The sequence below is a fragment of the Galleria mellonella genome, unplaced genomic scaffold (assembly GCF_026898425.1).
Source record: "Galleria mellonella isolate WM207_F2 unplaced genomic scaffold, CSIRO_AGI_GalMel_v1 utg332, whole genome shotgun sequence".
NCBI classification, from domain to species: Eukaryota; Metazoa; Arthropoda; class Insecta; order Lepidoptera; family Pyralidae; genus Galleria; species Galleria mellonella.
Genome location: NW_026442080.1, coordinates 420,753 through 433,574, shown reverse-complemented (window position 1 = coordinate 433,574; position 12,822 = coordinate 420,753). Strand labels below are relative to the sequence as shown.

At 32.4% G+C, this 12,822-nt stretch overlaps 1 protein-coding gene across 2 annotated transcripts in view; it reads left to right on the top strand.

Annotated features, from left to right (window-relative positions):
- The window catches only part of LOC113511737 (cell adhesion molecule Dscam2-like), a 140,495-nt gene that overhangs the window by 115,818 nt on the left and 11,855 nt on the right, over positions 1–12,822 (top strand). For both annotated transcript variants that reach the window (XM_052896771.1, XM_052896770.1), the window contains exons 10-19: positions 435–525; positions 1,706–1,930; positions 2,985–3,153; positions 4,178–4,313; positions 6,899–7,018; positions 7,491–7,667; positions 8,431–8,575; positions 9,501–9,649; positions 11,509–11,674; positions 12,323–12,462. In XM_052896771.1, the coding sequence (XP_052752731.1) occupies positions 435–525; positions 1,706–1,930; positions 2,985–3,153; positions 4,178–4,313; positions 6,899–7,018; positions 7,491–7,667; positions 8,431–8,575; positions 9,501–9,649; positions 11,509–11,674; positions 12,323–12,462 (1,518 nt within the window). The remainder of the gene's footprint in view (positions 1–434; positions 526–1,705; positions 1,931–2,984; positions 3,154–4,177; positions 4,314–6,898; positions 7,019–7,490; positions 7,668–8,430; positions 8,576–9,500; positions 9,650–11,508; positions 11,675–12,322; positions 12,463–12,822) is intronic.

Genomic DNA, 12,822 nt, shown 5'->3' with positions numbered 1-12,822 from the left:
AGATTCCGGCAGTTTATTATAAAATCTTATGCAATTACCATAGAATGAATTACTGATTTTGTGCAGACGGCATTTAGGTAAAATAAGCTTATTTATATTGCGTAAGTTGAAGGGTGGGATATGGTGTGAATTTACTGGGTACAGAGGAATAACACCTGAGTCCTCTGGAATGGCAACGCATGGGAGGTATCATAGGCGTAACAGTATACTCTGTTATGTCCATGGTACTGCTCATGTCTATAGGCGACGGTTAACACTTTTCATCAGGTGGGCCGTCAGCTTGTTTGCCATTCTAAGTTGTATAAAAATACAAGCAAGTCGTAACGTAGTCTGACGTAAATATATAAATACAAAATGAAAACCTTAATTATCTAACAGTATAAAATATTTTTTTCGGTAGAAGATTGTATAGCAATTATTATATATAATTATAGGTCCACCTTATATAAGAACATTGCCACCTATTAAAGTTCAAAGCGGAGAGGGACTTCACCTTAGGTGTCCATACTACGGATATCCTATAAGGTATTTTATTTTTTTAATCTTTAATACGTCATTTGTAAAGCTAGAAATATGTACATTTAAATAAAGAACGAAAAATAATTGTGTCTACAACTAATGTGGTAATCAAATGCATTTTTTTAAAGGGATTTTTTTTTGTTGGGTGAAAATAGTATGGCAACCCCGCCTGCGCTAACGGTATACGCTTGCAGAGCACCAGTGAAGGGTGATAGATGAGAATGAAAACAGCCCATCATGATGAATTCATCAGGAATTTGCCATGATAGTTTCCAGGGAGAGCTGCGAGGAGGTCGACCTGGTTGGGTATATTGCTAGCAATGGGATTCTTAGTCTTCATTATTAACAATCCCTTCCAACCCCCCCCCCCCCCTTTAAATGAATTACAATAGAATAGTATTTCAGACTGCGCTAGTGGTATGCACTGACGAGAGATCAATGAGTAATAGGTGAGAATAAAAGCAGGTCAGTTGGTTCACAATTATGAATACTACAGGAATTAACCGCGATGGTTTCCAGGGAGAACCGTGTGGAGGTCGACCTGAAAATAATCCGTTTCCTCCAATTAGTCGACTGCTGTCGTTATGTTGAAAATGTAACTCGATCGTGCCTACGTTTCGCAAAGCGTATTATAATCCAACGTGTGGGGAGACGAGCGTACTGCCGTCTCTCTAATTTGGTTTATTATTTGTGTTTTCCATTACCAGATAGTTAATTGGAAATTGACTGACAGTTTTTGGTATTTACAAGATTCTAACTCATGACCTTTGCGATCTATAAGTCAAGAATACTATTACTAGCTACCACACTGTAAATTCTAAGTTAAAACACAAATAATTTTAATTTGTATTTGAACTATAATACACTATTATATGTTTGTGTTTGTGGCATTTATATATGTAATCTCTCGCGTGGCTGTGTGACTTGCGTAGTGCATCGAGATTGTAGTAATGATTATATTATTAAATTCTCTTTGGGGACAGTCGTCCATTACGCTGCTTGTATATTATGTATAATTGCGTTTAATATTACATGTACTGCGTATGTTATCGGCATAATGATGGTACAAATTTGATTAACTAACTACAAAATTTAAATGAGGTTAATTAGTTTTAATTATATAGGTATTCTGCTTTACATGTTCTTGCAGTAAAAGTTTAATGACAATAGTAAACTGTTATTACAGCAAACTTGAATGGGAACATAAAGGAAAGAAAATTATCAGCACCTCGTTCCCACAACATACAAGATATAAGAGAACCTATTTCACAAATACGAGGAAACGTAGAAAAAGACAAATCTTTGAGCGAAGCGAAAATGGTGCTTTAAATATACAGAAAATAGTTAAGGAGGAGAATGGAGACATATATACATGTATAGTTTATAGTCCTTCAGGAGAAATGGCTAGACGGTAACTTTTTTAATTTTTTTTTTTTAAATATAAGTAATAAATTTCACAGACATCGTCATCTTAATATTGCCCGTTATCTGTCCACTGTTGTATGGCTTTCTCCATAAAATGATTTTAAAACTTCCTTCTTTTTGAAGTTGGTTGAAAATATGTGGTAGGTAATACTGAAATATGTAATATTCGAAACAAAATTGGATCTACTTAAATATATCTTGAGAATATATACATCATTAAGGATAATTTATAAAATTATTGGGCATTTACTGTAACTCAAGATTATTATGTTGTAAGGCCATGGTAACTACGTATTGCTAAGAAAATCAACAAATTTTGCTTGATTGTTTCTTTTGTTAGTATATATAATAGAATTATAGATTGGTTTACCAGAGGGAGACTTTGTACAAAAGTCAATTGCTTGGGTACCTCTGTCCTACTCATGTTTCTACCATGAAGCAGTTGTGTTTGCATGGCTGTATTTCGGTTTGAAGAGTGGGATATCGCGTGAATTTACAGGGTACAGAGGAATAACACCTGAGTCCTCAGGAATAGCAACGCATTGGGGTATCATGGGCGAAACAGTATACTCTGTTATGTCCATGGTACTGCTCATGTCTATAGGCGACGGTTACCACTTTCCATCAGGTGGGCCGTCAGCTTGTTTGCCATTCTAAGTTGTATAAATAAAAAAAGAAGCTATACATACTAACATAAATTATTTATTTTATATTTCAATTTCGTTTAGTGGTTAATAAAGGTAGCTGCAGTGTCCCTGTTTCCGTTTTCCCATAAATCTTTCATTACTTTTTATTAATGTTTTTTACTCACACCTAACGTCCTCCTTTCCTTCAGTACTTTCTTCCATACCGCAGTTGGCGAGTACCACCATCAAATGTATTCTGAAAGATAATTGGCATCAGAAAGACGGCCAGTCGTAAATTCAAAAGCCAAAACTTTATTTAATGTAAATAAAATACCTTAAAGCAATGTAATTTTTGTGTTCAATGAAGTATAAATAAATATATAAATAAAATCATAAATTTGATACCGATTTCAGATCGTTTGAAATCCAGGTGGTAGAGGCACCAGAGTTAGATGAACTTCGAGTCGGATCAGGACTAAAAGAGGGACAAATTGTGCAAATAACGTGTAACATCATCAGTGGTGATCCACCCATTTATTTTTCATGGTTGAAAGACGGAAAGAAGATTCCTGCTAGTTTAAAGGTATCTAACTTGTTTTTGATGATTGTTAATTCCAACTTGATGGAGCTCCATACAAAGTTGTATTTCCTTTTTATCTCTTCAGGTGACAAATTTTCAAAGATCTGCGTACATTTTGTTTTTATAGCTTTAGTAGTTTCGTTTTAATGAATCAATCAGAACTTTTGTTTATTCACATTTCTCTTTATTTAAAAGAACTTTTTTAATTTATAAAGTTCGTTAAAATACTAAACAGGTAGCTCGCAATGAAGAATATTATAAGTTTCCTAAATTTTAATTAATGCCAGGTTAATTAAAATGTTGTTTGCTTGTTTGTTCGAAAATTTGTTTTGTTTTCGAAGCTTTATTTATAATAAGTTTCTTTATGGAACAGAATATTTTAACTTTGTCAGTAAACAATAATATGTTAAATAATACTTTAATATTATTATGTACTTAAAGTGAATAATTTAAGATATTCTACAAATAACGTCGACTTCAATTACTTACTTGTTTTATCACACATTTTGATTTAAACACTAAACAACTATACCGATTTTAATAAAATTTCTATAAGACGAATTCGAAAGTGTATCCTCTCAGATAAAAATTCCTTTATAAATAACGGAATTTTAATGTAATAAAGATAAAAAATACAATTAAATAGAATACCTCTTTTTTTGAAGTCGAGTATTTTCTTTTTAAATATTATTCGTCGTTATTTAGTGTTGACCCGATTCAATAAAGGTCAAAGTAAACGGCATATATTAAAGAAGCCACAATTATATAAAACAATTTGTTTTAATGTAGATAATTTTACTGTTTTAAAACTCAGGTTTTAGAGTTATTTTTCGATTAAGTATAACAAAAACATGTTATATGTGATAGAATTTATATAAACACGAATGTAAGAACCCTGTTATCAACAGGATGCAAAGAGAATTATCAAAATCAGTTTATAAAAAGTGAATTGAAGCTGTCCTCGTTTTTAAAGTTATCTAAACTAGAACGGGACCAATGATCGATCCTTGTGTAACACCAATTACAGATAACAGAAAGGAGTGCGGAGCTTTTCAGCGTACTAATTATAAAACGTGTTTCATTGGAACATTGTGGTAAATACACCTGTATTGCAACCAATCACGTTGGAAAGGTCAATAAAACCACAGATCTGTACATAAACGGTGAGTACGATATTGCCTGACCTAATTATTATTGGATGGTTTAAATTATTGATCATACGAGAGTAATACCTTGAAATATGATATTATTCCATGTGTATCTACACTAGTATTATTTGAGGAGATTTGAAAAAGGAACATTTTGTCATTTTATATTACACTGGCGATTCGACTCGGATTCGTAAACTTAGATAGAAGTAGATAGAATTTTCGAACATAATATGTAGCCTATATTACTTTTTGATATTGTAACTTTTTATAGATGTAAGAATTTTTAAAATCGGTTTAGTTTTTAAGTTTATCCGATACAAACAAACAATCCAATATATCCTGTTTATATTATTAGTATAGATTAAATGCATTCCGTGATTTTTTCTTTGTGAACCAGTACATCCAGGTTGTCTGTAAGAGATTGCTTTTAGCGATAAGGCCGCCTTTTGTATATGCACATTCTGTATAAATACTCCTTGTATACATCTCTACTGTGCGCAATAAAGAGTTTATTATTTATATTATTATTATTACATTATATACGTGAGGATATAACTTATTCATATAGTAAATTTCATTCAAATTCTAAAGACTACATCATTGGAGTTATTTAAAAAGGGTATAGTAAGATTTCTTAAGTGTCGGCAACGGGTACGCGACATCCCTGGCATTACAGGCGTCCATAGGCGACAGTAGCCCAATTACCATCAGACGGGTCATATGCTTATTTACCACCATAATAGCATTAAACAAAAATAACGCGTGAAAAAGTAACAAGCAAACATCCATCCAAATGTCGCAATAAAATCGCATTTTACAATAGTAGTGGGAATGTAAGATTAGCTGAAAACGTAACTAAGTTCGTGTGATTGATATAAAAAGTATCAATGTACCTTTTCATTCCAAATATAGTATTTGGAATGAAAAGGTACATTGATACTGTTTACTAAAGTTCAAAATCATTAAGTGATTTATTACGACATCAAGGGGTAGAAATAAAAACAAAAAATACGAAAACGTATATTTTCACATTATTTTTTTTTTTAATAAAACTAGCGTAATATTAGCGTATTACTAGAGGGAGACTTTGTACAAAAGTCGATTGCTTGGGTACCTCTGTCCCATTCGTGTTTCTACCGTGAAGCAGTTATGTTTGCATGACTGTGTTTCGGTTTTTTTTTATGGGTGAAAATGGTATGGTAAACCCGCCTGCGCTAATGGGATACGCTGACGGAGCACCATTGAAGAGTGATAGATGAGAATGAAAACAGGCCAGTTAGCCCATCATGATAAATTCATCAGGAATTAACCATGATACTTTCCAAGGAGAACCGCGAGGAGGTCGATCTGGTTGGGTATATTGCTAGCAATGGGATTCTCAGTCTCCATTACTAACAATCCCTTTCCCCCCTCTATGTTTCGGTTTGAAGGGTGGGATATGGCCTAAATTCATAGGGTACAGATGAATAACACCTGAGTCCTCAGGAATGGCAACTCATGGGGGGAGGGGTATTATGGGCGAAACAGTATACTCTGTTATGTCCATAGTACTGCTCATGTCTATAGGCGACGGTTACCACTTTCCATCAGGTGGGCCGTCAGCTTGTTTGCCATTCTAAGTTGTATAAAAAAAAAAAAGTATACTATGTATTATCATCAAATTAGTTAAGCTACTGTTGATAGGCTTCCCTAATAATAGAGATTTTGTCAATAGTTGTCTCGCCTGCAGAAGTTGGTAACCGCAGTTAGGATTTGTCAATGTTTTAAGAGGGACGCTGCTTCCCATCCTCGACCATTAAGTATTATACGTAACAAAAACTTTTTGTTAAAAGCATTATAAGGGTTATTTATGCATTTATTTATAAATTTATGACGGAATTTTATTAATTCCATAATAGGAAGTATTATGTTTAATTTAGAATTTGAATCTACATTAATTAATTCAACTATGAGACAGTCTTTTTCGAATTCGATTGAATTTATGTGAGTTGATTTGATTCTATAACTGTATCTACAAAACTTAGTTGTATTTTTATTAAATTATATTTAATCATACTACACTAAGAAATAAAGATAGAAGCAAGAAGGGGAAGAGGGAGACCGAGGCATAGTTACATCAGGCAGATCAACGAAGGAGATGGTGTCGTGTCGTATCAAGAGGTGAGGAGACTCGCTGAAAGTCGTAGTGAGTGGCAAGAGCTCCATCGACAAGAGCGCAGCTCTTAAATAGGATAGATAGATAGATACTAAGAAATATTGTTGTTATATATAAATAGTTAAAAATTTTGTTTAAGTCAACATTTTTTTCTTAATTTTTTTTCTCGTTCCATTTATATGACAATTCGTATTAACACTTAAATCTTATAATAGAGAAATACTCTTTATTCCTCCAAAAGATTACAGTAATAAACTTATTAAAGATACAAACAATTACACGGAAAGATTACACTGAGAAAACAATAGGCGGCCATATCGCTTAAAGCGAACTCTTCGAGGTGAACTTATAGATTATTCTCGGAGACGATTTGTACAAAGTTTATCCCAATTCACTATTTTGTTAGTAGTTAAAGTTAACATTGTTAATTTATTGTTACCAGTTGCCCCGAAATGGATTGAGGAGCCGTCAAACACATCCTTGTTATTAGGGCAACGAGGCGTAGTTTACTGCAATGCTAATGGCTACCCCACACCACAGATACATTGGATGAAGCGAGATGGTAGGATTAACTGAAATTATGTACATAAACGTAGCTATAGAATAATGGAAACTGTATGAGTAGTATGTAGATATAATTTATTATTACCCGACTACCAAATAAAGTAGGGTTTTGTTATACTTTATTATTATTGTCCACTGCTAGACATTGGATTCCCCATAAGGGGAGTTTTGCCAGTAGTTGTCATGCTTGGCAACCACAGTTAGGCTTTTAGAGATATTTTAAGAGGGGCGCTGCTGCCCATTTCTTGATCTCTCCTAGTTGCTTCTTACGATATTCACGGGAAAAGAAGAGGTGGCCCATTCTATGCCGGGACCACACGGCGATTTGTTATATCACTTTTTAAAAAAGAAGGATGTTTTCGGGTTTTTATTATGGAAGTAAATATAAATTAAAGAGAAATAAAAGTAAAAATGTTAATTCAAATAAGCTTGAATTTTAGTTGCAAGTAAGATGGTCTTGTTATTTCTAGCGACACTTGGCATTTGGCGGCCTGTCTTGGATCTAGCCGGTGGTGGAGTCATGAGCTATCCCAACGGTACCCTCATCATCGAAGTGGTGTCCCTATCTGATGAAGGAGTATACGCCTGTAACGTGGAGAACGGTGTAGGTGATGCATTGAATAAGAATCTTTGGATCAGTGTTAATAGTAAGTTATATTACTCTTTTATCAGAGATTTAAAATAGTCACTTTATATGAATTATAATAAAATTCATTTCGTAATCAAGAAACTGTATTTTTTGTTTATACAACTTAGAATGGCAAACAAGCTGCCGGCCCACCTGATGGAAAGTGGTAACTATCGCCTATAGACATGAGCAGTACGATAGACATAACAGAGTATACTGTTTCGCCCATGATACCTCCCATGCGTTGCCATTCCTGAGGACTCAGGTGTTATTCCTCTGTACCCTGTAAATTCACGCCATATCCCACCCTTCAAACCGAAACACAGCCATGCAAACACAACTGCTTCACGGTAGAAATACGAATGGGACAGAGGTACCCAAGCAATCGACTTTTGTACAAAGTCTCCCTCTGGTAAATTCTAAGAATATTAAATAATTGAAATTATATTATTTTTACTATTTTATTTTATACTATGGTTATAATATATATATATATATATAATCTTTTAATTTATTTCATTGTTCAATAGGTTTAAGGAAAATATGAAATTTGTGTATAAATACCACATGGTATAGTACTATAATATATACTGTATTTTATACTATTATATCTTTTCTATCGATTTAAATATTAAAAAAATATTTTTGGTTAGTAAATTAGTTAAGTACCTTAGATAATATTTATTTATTTATTATGAATGAAGGCATAGACAATATTCAATCTTACATAAAACATGCTCTATAGATTCAATCAACATTTCTAACTACAAAATTATCTCTAGAGCCGGTGCATTTCGAGTCCGTGGGATCGAACTTGACTACAAAAATTGGGCTACCGGTCACAATAACTTGTCGGCCATTGGGGGACAACCCTATAAGAGTGAAATGGAGTTTGGATGGAAAACCATTGGACTTCACAACATCAAGGTAAAAGTTATTAAAAAAAATACGTAATAATAAATAAACAATAATGTGGCTGTGCTTTTAAAATTCCGTCATGTGCTGCCATCTATATAATTTTCTTTGGTATTAACAAAAACGTTATATCATGCAACTTTCACAAAATATACTCGATTGTTGCGCCATCTGTCTAACTTATATTGAAACTTTTAAGCACTCCTATCTAACAGGAATTTTCCTGCAGACGAAATTCTAAGAATATCAATCAACAGGATGTAGATGGCATGTAGATAAATTGTAAGGGAAATTGTAGGCAAAATGAGGTATAGCTCAGCAGAGAATACACGCATTAAAATTTTCTAGAGACTCATTTCAATTTACAATGTTAATATATAGCGAGAATCATACATTATTTAAGATAAAAAATATAAAATATTACTAAAAATATAACAACACGATTTGGCAGGATTCGAACTTATTTTTAACCATCCGAATCAAGTACGTTTCTCATTATACTATTAATATATTAATTAACAAATATTAAAGCAAAAAAAAGCAACCTTCATTAAATACTCAACTTAGGGGGGAAAGGGATTGTTAGTAATGGAGACTGAGAATCCCATTGCTAGTAATATACCCAACCAGGTCAACCTCCTCGCGGTTCTCCCTGGTTATCTATCATGGTTAATTCCTGATGAACGTATCATGATGGGCTAACTGGCCTGTTTTCATTCTCATCTATCGCCCTTCACTGGTGCTCCGCCAGCGTATCCCGTTAGCGCAGGCGGGGTTACCATACCATATTCACCCATCAAAAAAAAATACTCAATTTTGTATCTTAAATCAACAATTGTTATTAAAATCATTAGAACTAAATTAATTATCATATAAGTAATTACATTTAGATCAAAACTAAACCAAAAAATAATAAATGATGTTATTATTTTTACAGATCAACTATATCTGAAACCATCACACACAATGGTCTGAAGAGTATCGTCAATATAAACTATGTGGAGGGACGAGACGGTGGTACCTACGAATGCAGGGCGAGTAATCCGTACGGCGTTGCAGCCTATAATGTCCATCTTACCATCCTTGGTGAGTATTATTTGACTGGTTCTTAGTTCATTATATATTTTTTTTTTATTTATTTAAAGTATTTATTTAACTCTTTATTGCACCATAAATAAAAATATACAATGACAAGTGAATAATTCAAGTGAAATACAATAACATAAATACAGATTGAAATATACACATAAAGGTACAAAAGGCGGTCTTATCGCTAGAGCAATCTCTTACAGACAACCTTTGGTTAAAGGAGAACAGATAGAAATGGGCAGGGGTAGTAAACAATTACATAGACAATACATATTCTTAATTCCGCGAAACTGCATTGCAGTTGCTCTGCAGCTTTGCGCTCTTTTATATACAGCTTTTATAAACAATTATGAACTTATATCCTAATTCTATATAATAAATTTATATCTTTATACATACATACACATACATATATACATATACATATATATACATATACATATACATATACATATACATATACATATACATATACATATACATATACATATACATATACATATACATATACATATACATATACATATACATATACATATACATATACATATACATATACATACACACACACACATACATATACATACACGCACACATGCATATACTAATGTATACTCATACCAGTAACAACAATTGCCATCCACTTGCTTGTATTTTAGATAGTGTGTGCTGTCCTTAATTAGAAATATTTTGATTAATTTCGCCACTATTATTACATGTGCAACTACCAATACTAGAAGATTTTCCTTAATGATGAAATTGTTAGTAGTGCCGGCTACCAGTCCTATTGCTAGCAATATACCCTGTTAGGTCGACTTCCATGTGGTTCCCCCTGGAAACCATCAAGCTGAATTCCAGGTATATTATTTATTACGTTAGGCTAACTGATCTGCCTTTTCATTCTTAAATATCATTCTTCATTGGTGCACCGCCAATATTTTTTTATGCAACCTAGAATAGCAACAAATATATCGTTAGCGCAGGCAGAGTTACCATTCCATTACTATCCATCAAAAGAAAAACATTCGGAGATTTAATATTACTAATATATATTATTATTACCAGAAATTCTACAACCTTTAAGAAAGAAACTTTAAGAAGTTGCACACATACTAATGGTAATAAAATTAAACAAGATAATTCTAATCGACTAATTAGTGATATGAACTTTAGTAAAATAACACCAAGTTTAGTAAAATGTTATATTTGAAACAATTAAAAACGATGAAACAAAATTAAAAAAAATGTTATAAAAGTATATAGTGTAGGTAATAAAGTGATAGACAATAATCGGCGATTAGAAGTAACTAAGCTAAAGAAACCTCTAGACATATCCACGGTTTGAAATTTATAATTGAAATAGAGATTGTACATTAATTAAAAATTTTTGATAGAGATAAAGATTGAGGTCTTGAAGAATTTTATGATAAAGGCCTATAATGGTAGAGAAATCTAATAACTGTTCATGTTGATGGCAAAACGTATTATCAGATAAAGTATAAATATACACGAACTATTTACAAATAGAATAATAAAAACAATCGTGTATACAAGTATTATGATTTTATAAGAAAATCTTTTAACAAATATAATAAAAGACAAGAAAACAAAGTGCTCACAGTAAAATCTCGAAATAAGACTACCAAGTAGGTGACAGATAAAACGGAGATAAATATCACCTATATCATCACAATAGATTACAGAGTTCTATATTGAGTTACATTTTCTTTGAATTATTGATGTAATCTTTGTTCTTCTAGTAATCTTTTATAATATTAAAGGGCTGAGAAGCATTTTTACCACAAGAAACTATTGTTTACTTCTTAATATTAACTTAAATTGTTTATAAACCGCAGAGCCTCCAACCCCGCCCTTAGATCTGCAAGTCGACTCTGTAACTAGCAATTCAGCTAAACTATCGTGGAGAGATACAATTAGTACACACGTCCAGTACTATACTGTACAGTACACGACTACAGACTTCGTTATGTGGGATACTGCGAAAAGCATCAATATTACAAGGTAATCTTATAAATGATTTAAATATGAAATATTTAGATGTTTTGATATTGTAATTACTACGAGAGGAGAGTTGTATGTTTTTGGAACTGCTTAAGAACTGCGAAGAGACTTTATGAAATAGGCAAATAAAAGAAATGACGCTTATAAAGTAAGGAAGTGTAGGGTAAAATCAGTCATTATATTTAGTACCAAAAACGTGAAGAATTGTTTGTTTATTTTCTAAGACAAATGATAAAAATAGTTGTACTTTATATACAGACTCTACAGATACTTTCACCTTTTGGGTTCTCAAGGTTGACTGAAGAAATCCCTTTAAGGAATATGTTTGTTTGTGTATATTTTCGTTATAAACTAATATTTGTATTAAAAGTAACTGCATTAAAGCATATAAATAAATAAATATACATTAAATTTGGTTTGCGTACTAAAAGTTTAGATAGAGATTATTAACATTTTTTTAGACTGGAAACTACTTTTTTAATGTATTACCTAGTTCTTTAACTTAGGTGTAATCAGGTCAAAAAAATTCGACTAGTTTAGGGATCAATTCGTGATCTTTTATCATGAGCAGCTGTGACGCGAGCACGAGCCTGACGGTTATTATATTTAAATATGTGTGCTAACGAAACTGGAAACTATTTCTTTCAGACAAGATAGTGATTCCCGTCAGAGCATTGAACTACGAGATTTACAACCAGCAACTAACTACAGAGTACGTGTATCATCGGGAAATCAAGTAGACCTGAGCCCGTATACACAGCCTATGCATTTTACAACGCAGCAGGAAGGTATATTAAAGATTTTTCATTAAAAGAACCTCTGCTGTAAGATTAAACAAGACTGCATCATTAATCATGCCAAAATGTCTTATAGCTGAAATTGTTCACAAATTATTAAGATTATCAAAATAATCTCATTTCTGTCGCAAATTTTTATTTTATTTTATTTATTTATAAATTACTCACCACACTTACAGTCTCTCAAAATGTGTAGTGAGCCATAGGTTTATTTTACGAACTTCGTAAATTTTGTACAAATTATGTACAACATTTTAAAAATATATCTATTTTGTCATTATATATATCAATATCTGGCTGCTGAGTAATCAGAGAATTGAGCAGAGAAATAGCTTGATAAGTGGGAGCAAA